This window comes from Papilio xuthus, unplaced genomic scaffold (assembly GCF_000836235.2).
Source record: "Papilio xuthus unplaced genomic scaffold, Pxut_1.1 DF825928.1, whole genome shotgun sequence".
In the NCBI taxonomy this organism is placed as follows: Eukaryota; Metazoa; Arthropoda; class Insecta; order Lepidoptera; family Papilionidae; genus Papilio; species Papilio xuthus.
Window position 1 is genome coordinate 1051146 of NW_013532721.1, and position 21062 is coordinate 1072207.

General features: G+C 31.7%; 3 protein-coding genes across 3 annotated transcripts; 2 read left to right on the forward strand and 1 right to left on the reverse strand.

Moving 5' to 3' along the window:
* The first annotated feature begins 2102 nt into the window (after positions 1–2102).
* On the forward strand, positions 2103–7447 carry Cpr49Ae (Cuticular protein 49Ae). The gene is given in 4 exon segments (NM_001312175.1): positions 2103–2220; positions 5410–5531; positions 5968–6142; positions 7040–7447. Coding segments are annotated over 4 exon segments (399 nt in total). The 5' UTR covers positions 2103–2217; the 3' UTR covers positions 7139–7447.
* Positions 7448–9558: 2111 nt separating this feature from the next.
* Positions 9559–11196, reverse strand: CPR36 (cuticular protein RR-1 motif 36). Its single transcript, XM_013322357.1, has 3 exons — positions 10404–11196; positions 10232–10331; positions 9559–10064 (listed from the first exon to the last, which is right to left on the reverse strand). Exons 1-3 carry the CDS (start codon positions 11111–11113, stop codon positions 9885–9887), a joined length of 990 nt encoding a protein of 329 aa, XP_013177811.1. The 5' UTR covers positions 11114–11196; the 3' UTR covers positions 9559–9884.
* Positions 11197–11899: 703 nt separating this feature from the next.
* Positions 11900–14771, forward strand: LOC106125250 (hyphally regulated cell wall protein 3). Its single transcript, XM_013322356.1, has 3 exons — positions 11900–12123; positions 12930–13121; positions 13205–14771. The coding sequence occupies exons 1-3, from the start codon at positions 11969–11971 to the stop codon at positions 14580–14582; spliced, it is 1725 nt and encodes a 574-aa protein (XP_013177810.1). The 5' UTR covers positions 11900–11968; the 3' UTR covers positions 14583–14771.
* Positions 14772–21062: the final 6291 nt, after the last annotated feature.

Sequence of the window (21062 nt, forward strand, 5' to 3'; positions counted from 1 at the left end):
CTCCTTATGAGCACATTTGCTGTAGATGATTATAATTGGTTTCACTCGATCACTTTTTCAACATAGTAGATTAGCAGGAAAAATTTCTATCAAGTGGGTTCTTCTCTAGCATTGGTTTTTATTTTAAAGCATTCGAATAACATTTGCAAGTTCTAAATGTAAGAATCGCAAGGCAATACGCCTCAGTATTTATGTGTATTTTACGAGACTTTTAATGTGTTGCTTCATTGCTTGAACGACCTGCGGATACTATGGCGCAATTCATTTTTAAACACACAATGTGTAGGCTTGTTAACTTAGAGAATATACAACTAATTCCACATTAAAAAAAGGACATAGGTGCCAATATTACAACGATTTTAGGCTTAAAATCAAAGAAAGTGCTTCATATATCTAGCTTCAGTCAGAGCAAATCTTGATCCACATTGAGTCTGAATATAATAAACTTTAAATACTACTTAACTTTAAGTACTAGAACTTTGATTATCTTCAAATAAATAACCACAGAACAACCATCAAACGACGCAGCAACAGACAACCAAAAGTTTCATGTATAACAATTACATGTAATTTATACTTTGCAAGATATTAATTTTAAAAGTTCCAATAAAAGAATAAGAAGCTAAAAATGTATAATATATCAAGTCATCATACATCACAGGTGTGATTTAGTCATGGAACATCCTTATTTTTTAAAAACATTCCATAAATAAATATAAGTAAATAATTATACAGAAATGTATTAATTACTATAATAAGTATTGATGACAACAGCAACTAAATCATAAGTAATAAACATACGCACATATAATTGAAACCAGTCATGTATTGACACATAGGTTAAATATAATCTTACTAATATTATAAATGCGAATGTTTACATGGATGGATAGATGGAAGTTTTTTGAAGATATCTCCAGAACAGCTGAAAGGATCCCTCCAAAATTTGAACATAGAACGTAGTCTCGAAAAACACATAGGCTACTATTTTTTTTTGTAATTCCGTGCGGACAGAGTCGCGGGCGACGACTAGCAATAAATAAACTAATACTTGCATTACGATAATTTTACAAATAAATATAAAAGTTATAATATATAATGTATGTAGCACATATTATGCTTGATATAAAATAATAAATTTTAACATACGTATAATATGAAAATATACAACATTATTGTCCAGGGTAATTGTTAGATTAATTATTCGTATATTCACAAATGAAATTTTCTTAAATGTTATTGATTTACATTTCACATTACATTACTAAATTGTTGACAAATATACCTAAATAAATTTACATATTATACAAATAAAGAGAAAATGTCAGAACAGTAAGAAAATTTGTATGGAAAATCAAGGTATGTACACTTGTATTGCTGAAGATTCTAATAAAGGTGTAATAGTAGCCAGTAGTTCAAGGTACCGGCCACTCAGACACGTATTCTTACTACTTCATAATATCACGCATAAAGACATAAATAAATATTGAATATTTTACTTCATTAAATATCAGTTAATTGCTACATATATAAAACTAAACTAAAAACCGATGTTTTCTTGGAAATCTAATTTAGCTTCTGCTATTACTTTAAGGCAAATAATAAGTAGTGTCGTCTAGATAATGTGAATTCCAGAGGCATTTTTGTTCGTTTACATGTAAACCTAATTTATTGTTGTGATCTTGTTATTCAAGTCAAATATGACTTATTACTTCCTATATATAGATATGCAGGAAGCCCATACCGACCTTGATCTTCGGCCCATCAAATCTGGATTGGCAATAATCATGGAATCAGGAAATAACATAACAGTAACCTAAAGCTAATTTATCACATAATTGCGTTCAAAACGCGTTAACCTTAAAATATCTTCACTCCCACACTGCTTACTAAATATCAATGCTAAATTTATGGTGCGATTACTAGAATAATATTAAAAAAATATCTGTTTTCAATTTTTTATTTATTAGATAAAATTCTGACTGAAAATAAAATTTAAATAAAAAAATGTTTTGAATCCGGCCCTGTGTTCTTCTGTTGTTGCAGGCTCCCCCTGCAGTATGCAATGCCTAGACAAAACTGCGTCTCTATAAAAGGGACAGATGATTAGATGGCTAAGTACAATCCGGCGCACACGCCGCCGACAAACGCCACATGGGATATACATCTCTACAGTAACTGCAGAAATTTAAGTGCCAGTTTTCACAGATAATTATAATGGTGAGTTTACACTTTGCTTTACTAACATGCTTAACGTCAATTACCCGTAACCTACATCAATTTAAATATATTCAAATGCATTTGTGACGTAAATTGCTTTGTTACTTAAACTATACAGATTTATATTTTTAACAATTATTAAAATTTATTCTTAGAAAATAGTTTTGAGTAATGAAAAGTAATATAAAAGTTTTCAATAATAGTGAAAACTATTTTCTTTCATAAACTTAATAGGCTTTCTATTCTGAACTGAAATAAAAAAGAGTATTCGAAGTTCAATGCACCAACAAGAATTAAATATGTCAACTGGCTTTATGCGGTTAACAAAAGATAAAAGCTATTGCATAAGAAAGATCAATTCAATAATAGAAACACGCTTGCCTTGTCATCACTACCCGTTATTAATCGATTCTCTTAGTTCATTATAGGAACTTACACGTTTATTGTATTGTAGTAAAAACTATCGCACATAAAGTATTGAATGAACCCTAACGAAGACACTTAGTGCAGATTTACCATAAGAAGTCTACAGCAAGGTACACTCCTTAAGTTACCATTAATATGCCCGATAATATAATCCATGTTTGTTAGAAGGTACTTCCAGAACGGTTTCATGGACCTCGCTGAAAGTAATCTGGAAGAACACATAGGTTATTTATTCAGTTTCTTTTTTTTAATTCCGCGCGGACGAGTCTAGGGCGAGAGCTAGTTATAAATAATTCATTCCCAAATTATAATTTGAGTGATTTTCTCTTGAAGATGCGTAATGACAGTGCAAAGGGCATGCGGACAGTTCAGCGGAAAATTATGCAATGTGCGGTGCATTAAATGCCTACGATACTTAACCTTTGCAGGCAACCACGCTATTTGCCGTAGTGACAAGCGGCGCATCGTTTTAGTGCATACTTTATCGTTTGAGGACGCAGTGAATCCACGACCAGATAGTACCTAATGTTGCCTCATTATCATGTAAGGCACACTAACCTTTGCATTTTTAGAGAGAACATTTTATTCGGTAACATTTTAATAATTCCTGTACTTAATGGAATTTTCGTAATTATTTTACACATATTTTTGTTAACTTAACATTTCGCATGTGGTTTGTCTATCCGAAAAATAAATTATTTACTACATTTATCAGATTCTTGTAATAAATAGTATTGTTACCAGTATATTTTTAAATATTATTATTAACTACAAATTCTATTGAATAAAAATACAAGCGCTTTGTCACATAGTCCGTCCCTGTAAATTGCTAGAGGCGTGCGAGCGCCTAATTAAGCGCACACCTTTTGTCTTTGCGCGTCAAAGTTGGACATTGTGTTTCGGAGGAGACTCACAAAATTCTGTGCCGTGTTCTCACAACTCATTGCGCTTACAAAACAAACGCCAAGACAAACAAATGCCGACTAGCGTTTTGCAAAGGACACTTATGAAACCACCATTCTAATAAAAGTAATTAGATTCTGTTAAAAATATTGCATTCTTAATAATTGAATGTCAAATTTGGAAATATTTTTATAGAAAAAGTAATTAAATAAATAAGGTAAAGTAAAGTTGTTGTAGTCAATATTTAATCATAATTTAACTGATCTGCGAAGAACAAAACAAGAATCAATTATCACTAAAAAGTTTGTGATCTTCCATACTTTTCTAAACAGCCTATTTTGTCTTCAACACGAAATTTTCTCCATTATAGAGCAATACAAACCACAAAAAGGCTTGGGCTTACATCTTTTGATTTCAAATCAATAACGATTACGATTTATAGGTATCTTAACATTTAAACGTATTTGGAAAAGGATGTAATGAACATAAAATAACAAATCCATATTTGGCATTTCTATTAAGTAGTCATCCAGGATATAAGCAGTAAATATATTAAACTTAGCGCTGCTTTATTTTATCTACCAGGACACAGATGTTTAATCTGACGTTATTATCTTAATTGATAGGATATCGAACAAATGGGTATTAGTTTTATTATAAAACTGGTTCCGTATACAAATTTGAAATATCTGAAGTTATTTTGCAATTAAATAAATAAAAGTCTAAAACTAAATAATTTAAACATTTTAACGCTTACGGGATAACATAGAATATTTATGATTTTGGTATATTAAATTTAAAATGTTAAGTCGAAATACTAAGTACGGAGAACTCAAAAGTTACTTTTAACTAGTCTCAGGTAGTCATAAATATTAGGTTTAGTTGATAAAAAACAAAATAAAATTCTTTATTTGTTAACGACAAGCTCAATGGTATTTAACGAAATTTACCTCAAATATAACTAGTTTAACATTGAATTATTAATATGTTTGTCTCCTTAGCCATGAAACAGGTAAAATGCAATAATATTTGGAAAATATACATTTTAATTGTTTAATTTGTACAAAACTTTGCCATAAAATTATGTATTTACTAAACACTAGTATTGGAAAGCTACACTATCCCCGATGACAAATAAGCTATATTTATTTATTTTTTTATAATTCTGCTGTACTGAATAAAGTTGTCATAAAGGTCATTACAGTTTTCAGAAAGTGACAATATCCGGTTTAAAGAAGCATAAAACTATTTATAAATTAGGATAACGAATATCATTCTCGTCATTTTATTACCATATAAAAGCAGCAAGTTTTTTATTTGCAGTATATTAAAATTAAAAAAAGATACGGTCTGAAATATAGCATTGATTAAAATTTTGCCGTTTAGCATTGTCAACATAATTTTTTAAATCTTAAATAGTTTAAATCTACAAAATATGATAATCCAGATGTACATATTTGAAGGATCGAGTGACACTCTTGTGGGTAGGTTTTTAAGTTAAAGCTAGGAAAAACATAACGTATTACTACCGCGTTATAGGTTTTTAAATTCACCAAGAAACCTTATGCCCTGAATTTCCTATAAATTAAATCAAAAACATGTTGTCCTAAGCACAACTTTTGTTTTTCTATTCAAAACAAACATTTTGACGTGTAAATTGAATTCCGATTAGATAAGATTGTAGCGTTTTATTTGTTAAGGTAATAAAATTTAATTTACACCACTGCATTGAAAATACGACAACATGCCTGAATTTTTACAAACATCAAATTTTATGTTCGTTATTTTTGCTCACAAAAATCTTACAGGCGTCATTTTTTTGGGGTCGATACTAATTATTTTTCATTCATATTTTTACAGAGGGTGTTATTGATTTGCGCCGTTCTCGCTTTGGCCGCAGCCGCGCCTCAGCAGCCTGAAAAGGTCATAGCAATTTTAAAGCAGGACTTCGATCAGCAACCAGATGGATCTTATGTATACAAGTAAGACTTTATTATAAAAATACTATTAGTTGGTAATTTTAACTCGCGGAATCGTTTAATCTTTCCAGTTGGTGGGTCCCATACGACACACAGTCAGAAAGGTTAGGGTGCAAACTAACTCTACTATACTTCTATTCAAGTCCAATTTTGGTATTTTGATTATAAAACTTAACTAAACAGAAGTGTATTTTTTAAAATTTATAGAGAAGTGTTTATAAAACTTTAGCATAATATTCAAAATCAATTAAAACCATTTGGCAAGAATTCCTTGAATCTGGAATATTTTCTGTCGATGAGTATGCTTTGGGCTAGGCCAATGATTTTTGTTAATCTCGTAATTTATAATTGCTATGCTTATGTCTTTATGAATTTAAGTTTCAAGTTTTAAGTAAGTAAATAAGCGCTTATTTAATGTATTTCTGATACATATTTCCAGCTATGAAACCGAGAACGGAATCAAAGCAGAGGAGACCGGAACATTAAAGAAAGCGAGTGGTCCCGACAGCAATGACGTGATTGTAGCACAGGGAGGGTTCAGTTACACAGCGCCCGACGGCACAGTCATCAACCTTAACTACATTGCTGATGATGAAAACGGCTTCAAACCCGAGGTATGCAATTATAATTAGAGTGCTAAACACCAATACAACAATATATATATTGCTCGAATTGACTGGCTCGCCCGGTGCCGGGTTCCGTATCCCATCCCACCCTTTTAAAATAAAGAAAGGATGGGAAGGGGACTTTACGGAGGAGGGGATGATGAGGGAGTTGGAAATATTATTTTTCTGTGCGTTCACCCTCCATCGATTAAATATAGACAATGCAACTGCAATTGCGGATGCCTATGGCCAGCGGTCATATCGCTATTTCGGCGAATCCGGGTGGCCATTTTCTCGTTTGCCACCTAATAATATAAAAAAATAATAATTAAAGTACTACAAAGTTCAATTAGAGATAAGAGTTAGGTACTTCTGAACTTTTTTAATAGTCAAGTAACTGACATAATCACATTAATATTTTGTTTGAGAGTTCACCGATAATAAAAAAATTCCCTCTGTAAAAATAGAACATATTCTATTCTCCAATAAATTCTAAACGTATATTCAAAAGCATGTGAGTTTTGGTAATGTACGATATTTCATTTAATTAAGATATACGCAGTTAAAATTCTATAAGGAATTATAAATTTGTATAAGCGGCTTTAAATAAATTTATTCGGAACGAGGAATTTTGATGTCAAGTACTTAAACTAACAGCCATTTAATTGAATGTCTACTGTTTTCTGATATACTACATCGTAGTTAACATCAAAAAATATCCGTATGCTAATGCACGTGTCCTCAGTGGGTACAAAATGTGTAAAACATTTGCTTAGACGTACGAAGAAAATATTTGTTGAGCACCAATAATGATTGAAAACACTAATAGCTAGCCTTGACTAATCCTTACACGTTCTTTGTATCTCTACTTTGATCGATTGTTTAACGTTGTTTTTAATGTTATAGGGTGAACATTTGCCGACACCACCCCCGATCCCGCCGGCAATTCAGAAGGCATTAGACTACTTGGCAACCCTTCCACCGCCGCCTCCATCCAGAGCTTGATCGTCGCGACCTTACATTTTTACTCAAATACTTATGATACTCGTTTTATGTCTGCTCGTTAGTATCCTTACTGCTTTGTAAACACACGATTTGATACAATCTCATTTGTAGATATGTGAATTAAAATTCTTAGTGTGTTTACCAAGTTGCATGTGATACATGTTTTTTTTTATAAATAAAGCAATGAAAAAACAAATAAAAACTAGACCGATGAACTGTGATAAAGATTATATCGGCACAAATATAATATATATTGTATTATTTATTTAATAAATGCAAAATCAGTGCCAAAGATGCATTGTGAATGAATATTGGACGTTTTATTAAGACTCTAGGAATCCGGAATGTTGATTACACAATATATTTATTAGCATTACAATTGTCCACCGAATCAGTTGAAGGTGTTAACCGCTGAGGTCATTTCCTATAAAGCCTATAATTTGTCTCGAAAACATATATAAAATGTAAACAACATTTGGTTGTTTAAAACAAAGGTTTAATTGCGTCATGCAATATTAATAGATTTTTTATTCTTGCAATACGATCCATGGAAGAGAAATAATTATCAGCGAATCCTATGAAAAACACAATAATTATAAGTAAGCTTAAATCGGTGTGCTGAATTCTTTTTAACTATTCGATAGCGCTTTTAGTTCGATAATTTTATCAATTGGTGTTCCGAGCTCCAGAACCTGAGTTTAACGCAATAAAACTTAGTAATTGGTACCCAATTGTAACAAGTTGTCTACTTTGGGATACTCTTTACTGAAATAAATGATTTTGACTTACAATTTATAATATATGAAGTGACATTTCACACCTATGTAAGGCGACAGCTTATAAAAATTTACATAACATAATATTGTTTGATGGATCAAAGATTTGTACAACATAGACGACAAATAATATAAAACGTAATTGATTTCAATGTCTCACAAAAAGCAATGATCGACATGTCAATCTAACATCAACATTCTATTGAAAATTAATAGTATAAATCGAAGAGACAGCTAGTGGATTACAGAACAATTAGCTTGAGTTAATATGACGTCGAACGAGATTTTAAAATATCGTGACGTAATGACGTCAACCTCAAGAAGTGGAAATAAAATGTCCAAAGTATACTGTAATGGAGAGATTTGCTGTAGATTCTCTAATATTAATGAGATCATTTTACTGAGTCATTATTATATTCTAAATTATCGATAATACTAATTCATGGAATCTTAAAATGTCGCATCTCATATTTCAAAAGAAACGTGACTTTGCTTTTTATTACCAATAGAGTGAAAATCAATCTTAAATATTTTTTTTCATCAGGTGTAATAACGATAAAGCGTTCCTTTGAATGTACGTATTAGAATTAAAACATCATAAGTTATTTGTAGGCATTTCATCATTTAATCGCCAATACTTCGGACAAAAGATCGCTTGTACAATCTGTTATTTAACTACGTGGTTTACGTTTAAATTAATAATTGATATTTATTTACGACTAGCCGTCGCTCGCTACTTCAGCGCGGAATTTAAAAAAGAAACCCCATTTCCTATGGCACACATAAGCTGCCTTCCAGTAAAAGTCCCGTCAAATAAGTTCTGTCGTTTCGGAAATTACCGTGATCATTCGCGGATTTGCGAACAGACAGATGGAAGATAAAATAACAATAAAATTATTATGAATATTAATATGATATTTAATTGAAATGGCAATAAAGTACGTCCCATTAAACTTATCGCTAATTTATATTTTATTGGCATAAAGTTTCCTGTTATAACAATTTTTAAAATAACAAAATTCAAAGATACTCCCCGGTAAGGTGATAAAGATTGCATCATTTAGTTTATTCTTTGAAGCTTATTATCATTATTTATTGGAAAAATTTAGAATTTTGTAGAGCACTAAGGACAATTTAATTTTGGAAAATTTTATATTTATAAATATATGAGATAATAATTGTTATAAAAAAACGAATGCTATTTGGTTCCACAATTGCTTAAAAAAACTGTTTATTTATTTTAAATTATGCAGATATAAATCGTCTGTAACAAAAAAACTTATGGCTATCAATTGAGAACCTGTTTAACTAGAAAGACTGCAAGTTCAGTGATGAGTGCTTGGCTATCTTAAATGTCAAAAAGTTAAAGTTTATCAAAATACTCGAATTAAATTGTATTGAAAAAAGAAAACATATTTAATTTAATTTTAAAAATATCAAAGTCAATGTATACAGCCAGTTACCACACACAATTAAAGTACACAGACATTTAACAGCGAATAAGACCGGGGACGATTATGAATATGGTTAATCCAAATCATAGTTACACAAAGTAAAGAAAAAATAATGAAATGAATAAATTCCAATTACTTAACACTTCAATACAATGAGCATAGTATAGATTACAATATTAGATTATTGATACAATAATTACAAACGCATTATCAATGACTTTACAGACGTCTAACATTTGGAATGTTTGAGAAGATATCAAATATTAATATTGACAAATTGGCTTTGACTGAATGTGTAAAAATTATAATTTATACAACACACTAACAGACAGTAATAATAGCCAAATCTGTTACAAGCATAGCGACTTAATTCAATAGAGAAATGATTTTTATCAATTTATCGCATGAATTAAAAACTGGTTTATGGGAAAATAATATACGTCAGAAAAAAAAATATTTTATTTCAAGATTATTAACAACTATTTTAATAATTTAGAACAAGTAATTATTTTAAGACTAATCGAATTTTTTTGTAGGTTCTGTAATGGGTTGTGGGGTTGATTTTGTAGCGAGGTAGGCCAAGGCGCGTGCGATTTCTGGTGGAATTGGAGGAGGCGTAGGCAGATGGGCACCAATTGGTCTGTAGCCGTTTTCATCTGCGGTGTATGATAAGCTGATGTCGTTGCCGTCTTTATCCTAAAATAATTTCAAAACAATAAGTTTGTGTACGAATTTTATGGTTTGTAACGTAACACAATATAACGAATTAGTTAAGATCTTTTCAGATCTTTTCTTGTTTTCCGTATGGATATGTTTTTTTACATGTAATCGTAACTAAAGTTAAACCTAAAAATTATACGTACTTTGTATGAGAAACCTCCAGACACAGCCTCACCAGTCTCGTCATTTATTGATTTTAATGAGCCGTCCTCAAATACTTTCGTGCCATCACCGCCTTCGAAGCTATAGAATAAAATATTCAATTAATAATGACATTTTATTAAAAATATATTACATACTGTTTGTCACAGTTACCTATAATGAAAGTTACCGCTATGTGCATATACGAAGTTCCTTTCAGTTACAATCGGTACCACAGGGCCGCGAGTTCGCTTTCGTTTTACAATTTTTACTTGACCTTGATCTTTAACAGGCGTATTCAGAGAACTTTCTGTGGTAGCTGTTGGAATCAACGATGTATCAGAATTAACAATGCTCTTCTCTTCAATTTGTTTATCAGTTACAATGTTGTCTTTAGGTTTTCTATATGTATCTGATTTTGGTAGACGTCTTCCGGTTGGTCTTCTTCTTACAATCGGGGCACTGGTTCTTGGAACATTCTCCTTGTTACTTGGTTCTGAGTCATATACAACACTAACTGGTATCTGTAGACTTCTTTCTTTGTCTGTTGTTAAAGAGTTGCTTTGAATTTTTTTCTGCTCAACCCTCTTTACTTGTTTTGGTACATCAGCATTTATTTTCGGTGTCGTATCTGAATTTTGTTTTATATTCTCGGGAGTGATTAGATCATCTTTTGAAGTTTGGAAATTAGCGGAAAGTTTTATGGATTTATCTTCACGGATATCATCACTATCATAAATTACAGCCACTGGTACATTCTCAGTTGATTCTATTGATGGTGAATGATTATACCTGTAACGTCCACGCTTCCCTTGTGCATGTTCACAAAGTAAACTAATTGTAATTACAGTAAAAATTAACACTAAATTACTTCGTAAAAGCATTCTAATTTGTTTTTAAAATTGTTAAACAACTCCAAAACAAGACAGACGCGCTTGTAGCCGTATTGTAGATGAGTCACTAGCACGGGTCAAATCTGTCTTATACCTCTAGATAACCGAATTACTTGTCTGACAAGAATAAAAAATACTTAATTCGTATAATAGGTAACTATATTTTGTTACAGTATGACATCAACGTTAGCTTAGTCTTAAATAATGCGGAAGACAACATCAAAAAGTTGTAAACAAAAACATGATGAATCTAATTTTTTTTTAAATCCGACTTTGTACTACTTAAATAAATAAAGATGCAGTTATCCTCATACACTTCAGCCCCCTAAATATATATAACTAAAATTACAGATTATTAAAAATTAGGCCCACGCAATTGAATATACAAACATAAAAATTAGGAAAAAAACAACGATGTTTTTCGAACAAAGTTTTTTAAAATTACTTGTAGCTTCTCTTACTTAATATATCGAAAACATTATAACATATACACTAGTTTAACAATAATAAAACTCTTCATCCTACATGAATCTAGCTTTATGTTCTAAGTAAGCTAAATTGTGAAAAGATACATCGATTACATAGATCAGAACAAAAAAAATATTCGAATCGCGACTGATCGTCACCCTTCGTGTCATGTTATTGACACCTTGACGATTGTGCAATTTTCTGAAGAACACATCAGGCTACTGCTAAGGTTGAAGTATTTAGCGTCCGCTGAGGCTCGTACCACCGGTGCGCGGGGGGAGGATAGTGTAAATAGATGAATCTTACATATAAGTGCTTACGAAGTCTGGAGTACCATTCATCAGTAAATTTCGGGAGTGATTAGGTACTTAGATTAAAATGATTTTTAAAATAGTTTTACTAGGTCTCGTAGCGGCGAGTTACGTCTTGGCGGCTCCGACGGCCGTCGTGCCATTGGAAAAGCAACAGCCAACCGTCATACCGATCATTTCACAATCTGAAGAATTGGATCCAAACGGAACTTACAAGTTCAGGTAACATAATTAATTGTATTTGGATTATAAACCAAAAAAAAAATTAATTATCATTACGGTATTAAAGATACTTTTTATCTTTATCCCCATGTATCGATAGCCCAATATATTCCTTTTCTACAATCTTACTTCTTTACTTACAACTTAATGATTTTTATTTTACTAAATGTGGTCATATAACTTTTAAATAATTATTGTAGATCGAATGATAATTATCGAAAATATAAATAACAATTTTATAATAAAAAATCCACTAACTTTTTGTTATGGTTATTTCTATTGCTATTTCGTAAGAATTTACTTTTAATATTTATATAAAGCGATAGACCTAGATGGTATTTTAATAATTAATTTAAACGCAAATAGTATAAGAAAAATGGATGAATTACCAGATTTGAAGGTTTAAGTTTTTATTCTTTAAAATAAAACAATTTAAATTTACTACACACATGTACACTTGTGACTGCTATTAGTATGAGCTACTGCAATTCACACTTCTACACTGCTAAGTAATAAATCCAAGAAAAATATAAATATATTTTTTCTGGCCGTGAATAAGTATTATTCCTTACAAAGCATTTCAATAGTTTAAAATTTACAGTATTTTCGCATTTTAACTAAGTTATAAAATTGTGACGTTTTACACTATTTATAATGCTTAACTTTCGTGCTTAAAATGCTTTGTGTGCTTGGCTTATTGATAAGAATTAGGCTAAAGACAATAAAATGCACTTGGATTTCTTTGATAATGTTTAAATGTTTACGAGATACTTGAATAGACAATTAACTTTTTTGTTTTTTTCTAGTTATGAAACGGGTAACGGCATAAAGAGAGAAGAAACATCATACGATAAAATTGTACCAAAGGCTGCAGGACGTAAAGCCAGTAGCAGCGAGGAAGGTGGAGAAAGTGACGAAAGTGGTGATAGTGATGAAATTCACGTACAACGAGGCTCATACTCATATACTGCTCCCGACGGCACCGTCATCACTTTAAGGTATTTATTGAATTATTACAGATCTTGTATAAAGCAATTTACTCTGAATGATGGTATGAATAATTTTTCTTATAAATTTACAGTTACATTGCTGATGAAAATGGCTTCCAGCCTATCGGAAGTCATTTGCCTAGAGCGCCAACACCAGTACCGATTTCTCCTGCTTCAAATGAAAAGACTGGTCGCGCTTTGAAGACGCCAGACAACTCTGAATCGGCATCAGAGCAAGCACCAAGTGTAAAGGCATCAGAAGATAAACCTAAGTCTCCTGAGACCGTATCCATTGCTTCTTCAGCTGAACAACAAGAACAACCAAAAGATTCTGAAAAATCTGGAGACAATCCAGTTGTTAATGATTCGGCTACTTTAGCGACTCAACAATTAGAATTACAGCCAAAGCCAGCTGAAGCTACGGTTTCGGGTGTTCCTGAACAAAATGTTGAAACCACTGAGAACGCCGCAGCTCCTCCAGTTGGAACGAAGTCGGGATCAACCGAACCTTCAACGCTTTCACAATCTAATGATAAAGCAGCACCTGCCGAAACTGAATCGCAATCCGTATCCGAGCCAGCATCCGAGCAACCAGACAAAAGCCTGCAAGCAGGTGCTACGACTGGGAAAAGTGATTTACTAGAAACAGCCGAAACTACACCTGGATCAGCAGCTCCTAAATCTGAAACAACTACCACGGAAGCTCAATCTAACGAAAAATCTCGCGTTACTGATGCTAGTTCAGAAACAACGCCTGAGGTTATTTCAAAACAATCAGCAGGACAGCCCGAAACAGTTTCAACTACTGTTGTTAACGCACCTGAAGATAATGCTGCAACTTCTGAAACCACAGTAAGCGAATCTGGGTCAACAAATTCTCCTCAATCGAGTGAAAAATCAGATGTCACTGAAGCTGCACCAGTAACAGCCACCACCGAAACAGAATCAGCACAAACTGACTCACAACCACAAGAAACGTCAACACCAAGTCAAAGTAACACTGAAGAAATAGCTGCAAGTACAGAAACATCATCAGGAACTGAAGCTGAATTAACATCGGGAACGACTGAAGCTTCGGATGTAACTGTACCTAAAGCAGATGTTACCGAGGCTGGCTCTGGAGCTGAACCTGAAGAGACATTATCAGAATCGTCGACTCAGGCATCTTCAAATGAACAAACTACTGGTTCATCGGAATCTGTAGAAACGACGTCAGGTTCATCAGATGAAAAAACTACTGAATCTTCCAGTGGAGAAACTACAGTAGCAGTTGCAGTAGCTAGTGATGCCACGGCAAAAGCTGAGACTTTAGCATCAACTACTGACGTTTCAGCAGTAGATGAAGCCACAACTGCGAACGCTGACGTAACAACAGTGGCGGCGGAAGATACAGCTCAAGTGGTCTCGGAGCCTGCTGCTAGTGCAGCCCCGACATCTGAGGAAGTAAGCGCTTCTGCCTCTTCAGCTTAAATTATGTTGGATAGCAGCTTATTTCTGTCAAAATTGTAAATTAACTTTCTTTCCAGCATTTGACAATCAATAACGGATATACTCAAAAGGACGGGGTACTAACAAATTATGGAATATTTTATATCGACGAAAATATTAAAAATGTGATATATCAATGTGTTAACTCTATGAGTAAGCTTTAAAATATTTTTTTAAATATTCAATGTAAATATTAAATATTTCTATATAATCTCGTAGTTTTATTTGTGGTTTTACCTGGTTAAGTTAGTAAATTTAAGACAAATGAAATTCAAGGTTCGAATTTTCCCTGCTATTGCTATCTTAATAAAATATACAACGGGTGCATAAATGATAAACTGAAAACATAATTTATTTCAATTATGTATTTAGGATTCGTGTAATTAAATAGGATAAAAAACACGCCAGTGGTTAACTTTGTTAGAGTCTGTAAATACTAATATCTTGTTTTTAGCGCCTAGCGAAAATGAGTGATCACTTGTGTAGATGATACAGATTGCTATAAAATTTCCTATTCAAACGTATTGTCGGAGTAAAAAAAGGTAAACATTTTTCACCGCATGCTAAGATTTATACTACATTATATTAAGCTTATCTTTTATATCAAAATATGTAGTTGTTATTGAATAGTGAATAGTTATATATACTCGTAGTTTGTGATTTTACACATAAGTACAACAATACTATTATAATAATAATCAAAATAATATTAAACACGTGTTCTTTGCATGATAACAGAATAATTATATCGCCAAATATCATCTATTATTAAGGCTCAAAATAAATTTAAATAATCTAATACAATATGTATATGGTAACATAAATATTTATAAAAGCTGTTGTTTTCAAATTCTCCAGTTTCATCGTATAATCTTATTATTCAAAATTTATTTTTGTATAATTATATTATGCCGACACATTTAAAATACACTTTACATAACCATTTCATGTAAAAAAGAAAAATTTTAAAATATGTTAACCTAAGAGGAAAATTACCCCGATTAAATGACACATTACAATTAATTTATTGTATTAGGTTATTTACGAATTGTAACGTATTACTTAACTAGTAAAGTTAATTATTATACTATATTTTTTAGTTGCAAGTTGCACAAACTTAATAAGCTAAAAATATGCAAGACGACTGGAAGAGAAAATAATAGATGCGTATATATTTACATTTACTGTTGAAGACAACTATAAGTCATAAGGTCAAAATACCAGATCGACAAATGTCAAGATCAGGGCACGATTCCAACGCAAATCTTCAAAGAAGCGCTCGGCCCTCCTCTCACTTCTATTACGAAATCAATGATACATTAAATACGTGCACGCTAACAGGTAACCTAATTTCAACAATATTTCTATAAATATTCTTTATTTGTTGACTTGCTTCTATTATAATATAAGTTAGTCGCTTACGAATGTTCCGTAAATTATAAATGGGATAGATAAAACGAACACTTGTCTTCTTAGGTTGCACGCCTATCGCTTACCTATCCTACGGTATCTTGTTAACAACTATGCCTCATTACACATATGATGCTGCGCCAAATACTGTTTCGTCAAATAATTATTAACGCGTATTTGACACGCACCTATAAAACAAAAGACTCCGCAGCAACGCAGAACTTACGACATAAAATTCCTTGACAACAAAACGGTGTACTTATTACGTTGACTTGTATTCCTTCTATGTAAACATGAACCGAACGTTTTCAATAAAAAAACAATTGTAACGAGCTCAAACTCGATGAAGCGGTGTCGTTTCGATGCGAAGTTCCTATGGACATCTTCCAGTTCCATCAGCAGGTCAGCACCGTGTCATTATAATATTGCATTGCCACGCGATTTACATACGTATGAACAATTTCAGCTCAAACAGTACCCAGGTAGTGGTTTAAATTTTATTTGCAAAATTTGTTAATAAACATCGGGACAAAAATTAGAGTCGTAAAAAAGTGCTTTGTATTATAGTATTATGTAGTAGAAATCACGTGGCGAAAATTGTTTTTGATCAAACGAATGTAAAATCTACTTAAAAACAGTTTTCTAAAACGTGAGTGTAGAAATTACTCTCTGCAATTGAAACGGTTTATTTTGATAGGTAAACTACCGACAAGTACTTAGTGCATTGTGAGTATAAGTTAACATAATTATTCTATACATAATCCTACAAATGTATCGACCTTAAACTGAAGTACAATAATTTGATGTCTCTCCTTAAGAATGTGTTCGCTTGGAGTAGGATGTATGTAGGCCGCAATGGTTGTTGACTCAAGCACGAATGAACCATTTGAAGGATGAATTGCAACATCCCAAGAACGCTTAAAATTAATAGCGTAGTACATTTTTGGATAAATATTCTTAATATGAAATTTCATATATTCCAATATTTTATTTAATGTTTAATAACAAGATTTAAGGCACCACCAATGGATAATAAAACCTATGCAATTAACGAAAAATAATATGTATTTTATACTGCAAGAATAATTTACTTTTTTATTTAAATCCTACAATTATATAATACTAACAGAGCTTTTACTGAAAACTAAAGAAGCTTTCGTTAAACACGAGATTAATATTATGAAACATAGAGTAATTAATTTACAGACAGTGCTAGTTTCTTAAGCATATGAAAGTTTTTTGAAGGGAATTGTTGGAAAACAAGATTGTGAAAATGTAATATTAATTATTCGAAGTATTTACTGAAATGAAACTTCAAGAGAAAATAAGTAATAATTCCATAACATAAATAAGAAAGAATTTACTGTTCTGTTATGTCATTCATGATGCATCTAATATGGTCCTCTTAACCTTGCTTTTTTTGTAATAATGAATGAAGTATTCAATAAAGAATTAAGGCAATTATCGATTAATCCCTATCAATCTTTGAACATAATTTATCGTGCATCAGATTAAATATTGATTAATGTCAACATAATTTGACATACCTTTTGTGTATGCTTGAGACATAGGTTTAAAATGCTTTTATTCTTGGATTCAAACAGCTAGCTGGAATATTGCACGAGTCGCTGCGCACAACTCAATTTTAAGGGTAACGAGGCGTAAAAAAACGCAAAGGAGGAATACTGCGCGGGGTGCTGCATGAGCCGCAAAAAAATTTACGCGGGTAATACTAAACTTTTTTTACAATTTATGGTTAGAGTTAATAGTACCTTGCGAACGATACATTATATAGGATGATCAATAATTAAATCATTGTTTTAGAAAGGAGGTAAATATTGTACACATGATTCATTTATGTCACACACTCAACATCCTTGTATAAGCTTGTCTTCTAAATGTGCTCAAGTTTCGTTCATTAATGATATTAATTCGACCTCGAAACTTTTTTATGAATTAAAAAAGTTACACGGTAGCATACATTTATATTTTGCCAGGATTTTATTTTTCTTTCTCATTGAATTTTTTACTCATAAAACCGATTTTTTTATTAAATTAAATATATAAAATAAAGCAGATAAACTGATGCTAGGCGATCCGTAATATTTGAATCTATAAAATACTAGAAGTAGATACTTCGCTGCTGGATTCCAATTGACAAACGAAGAGTCATAACCATTAAGATAGTAAACAAAAATCGCTAGGAATAAAAGTTGATGCATTTTTGTTTGCAAATAATCAAATCAACATTAAAACCGTATTTAAGTAACAAAACATTTTCTTTAGATAATTTAAGAGAAGCGAGATATATAAATGTCATGGTACATCAAGACATTGTATTCAGATATAACGATGTTTGATGACACAATAGGTGATGTGTTGTATGAATAAAAATAATAAAAAGACCATCTCAAGAAAGCAAGTTTGGACTTGTTTAACTAAATCTGTACATGTGGACCGAGTCAGTGTAACGATTGATGAACGCTCATGTTTAATACATGCAAATAATTGAATCGAATTATAAACTGGAAGACGATAATCTTGAACATGACGTTTCTTTTGACATTTCTGGTAGTAAAAAATACGAAATTATTTAATGATTACTGTGACAAGGTGATTCAAATCATAAAATATCATAATGTTTTATAGGTCATCTTATATGAAAGTAAAAGTAGTATATAAAAATAACAGGCCCGTGACCCAGATATATGAAGAATAGTTTTCTATCCACGGTCGTAGGACACACCCTTCAATTCTTTATCGATACAGCTGCACATACCAGTGTATATTAAGTAACATATTTTAAGAAAATAAAAGAAGAAATATTTTCAAACTAACCTTTGCGTAAATGTGAAACTATGATGACAAATGCCTACGAGGTATGATGCACCGTTTACAACAACTTTATTTATGGTAACATTTTACGTAACCCGTCCTTGACAAGTGATTTAAACAATTGAATGAAATAGCTAAATAACAAGGAACAACACGTTAAATAAATCTGTGTAAAACTTTGAAAAGTGCTAGGAAATCGTGTTTATACATGCAGAGTGTATAAACCTTCAATTTATGTCACGGACACTTGAAATTCTTCAGCATTCCTCGATCAGTCAAGCAATGGTCAGTTTTTAATTAAACATTACTGACAAGTCATTTTCATGAATAATATCTTTGAAAGTATGAAAAAGAAAGTCATCGACGTTCCCTAAAAATAATTATTTCTGAGGTACGTATTAAAAATTGCATAACTGACTACTATAAAATGAATACCAAGAATAGCAATTATCAATAAATAATACACAATTTTAACAATTGAAAAGGTTACACCATAAGTTCTATATAAAATGTACTTAAAAATCTAACTACTAATATCGAGAGCATAACCCAAGTTTTAAAATATCTCATTATTTAAAGGATTACAAGTAATACATGTATTTGAACAGTATTTTATTCTATTTTGACATGAAGGCGACAGGACAGACAAATCAAACATTTTATATAGGTTTAACCATGTAATGCAAACAAAAATTCCGATGTAATTTTAGAATCACAAATATTAGAGTTGATGAACGATTATTTTGACATCATTTGTGATATTTTACCTTCAAATTTATAATATAAACAATTCATTAATATTTATAATAATTTACGTATATAGGTACTACGCTGTCCAAACGTATGCATCAAGTTATAAAAAAATCTATCATGATTCCGTATATTTTAAATCGTTGTCATATCATATACAGGTAATAATTATTTCATAACAGACTAAAAAAAAAATTCGATACTTACATCTCTGACATAACCATTGAATTAATTAAAAGCCGTTGTTACACACTCGAGCAAAACAACTGTCTAATAGACGGTATTTTACACTTTCCGTATGTGCTTTATTTTTTAATTTGATAAAGTAACAAAAGTCACTTCTATGTTTCTTTGCGTATGGTTTCGAGTAACAAGAGATTTTTAAACTTACTTTAAACAACCCTAAACGAGTCAAAGCAAATAAATCACAGCACCAGTCGTGATTTAAATATAAAATACTAGCTGTCGCCCGCGGCTCCGTCCGCGCGGGATTGAAAAAAAATTCTTACGTTTTAAACCTTCTTTAGATCTCCACGAACATTTCAAGACCAAGGTAAGATAAATCCGTTCAGCTGTTCTCGACTTTTAGCGAGACTAACGAACAGCATTTGATTTTTATATATAGATAAGAAAAGAATATAAGAATTCGAAAATTTGGACACGAAACGCATCATCTCAGTACACTCTTACAAGATAATTAAGATAAGAACATGTTACATAATCCAATATAACAACAAACGTTATGTATACCATACAGATGGGCTAAGTACAATTGTCTCAATCAAGTCTGTCAGGGGACCTCAGTTAATTGTAATCCGTTACATGTATAAAAGCACCCTTTTAAAATAGACCATTGCGCAAGGGCTAGTGATAACTATACTAACATGTTGCTTTGGTGTTAAGCAGAAACAACGCCCATTTCTTATGTAATACAACTTCACAATGCAGAATTCTTGAGAAAAATTAGTTGATATCACTTAGTTGTTTTAACGACAAATAAAACAAAATTCAACAGGATGAAGTGAATTTTAACAGATATAAGAGCTAATTTCTTTTTCTTTATTATTACAATCAATCAATATGTAACGCGTAAAACAATCATAAAATCAGAATGTTGACATATTAACGAAGTAGGAATTTGAATTGCATACTCTAAAGATGTCGCAGATTACGACTTCTGTAAGTCACCTTGCGTAAACACTTAGAATGAAGATTAGAATTAGATATTGCTAATAAAGGGTACGTAATGGTATTTCGTGCTATCTGCTATCTATTTGTAATTTTACTTGTCAATATTGTAATGTTTAAAAAAAATCGCGACATCTCCGCTAAAGCAAGCACGGTATCAAGTATGAAAGTGTGATGGCTCATAGCAGAGACCGAGTAAGTGGCAGGGGTGAAGTATATAAGTGAGCGTATAACTACCACTCTGACACAGTTCCGAGGAGACTCCACGTGCTTCACTGC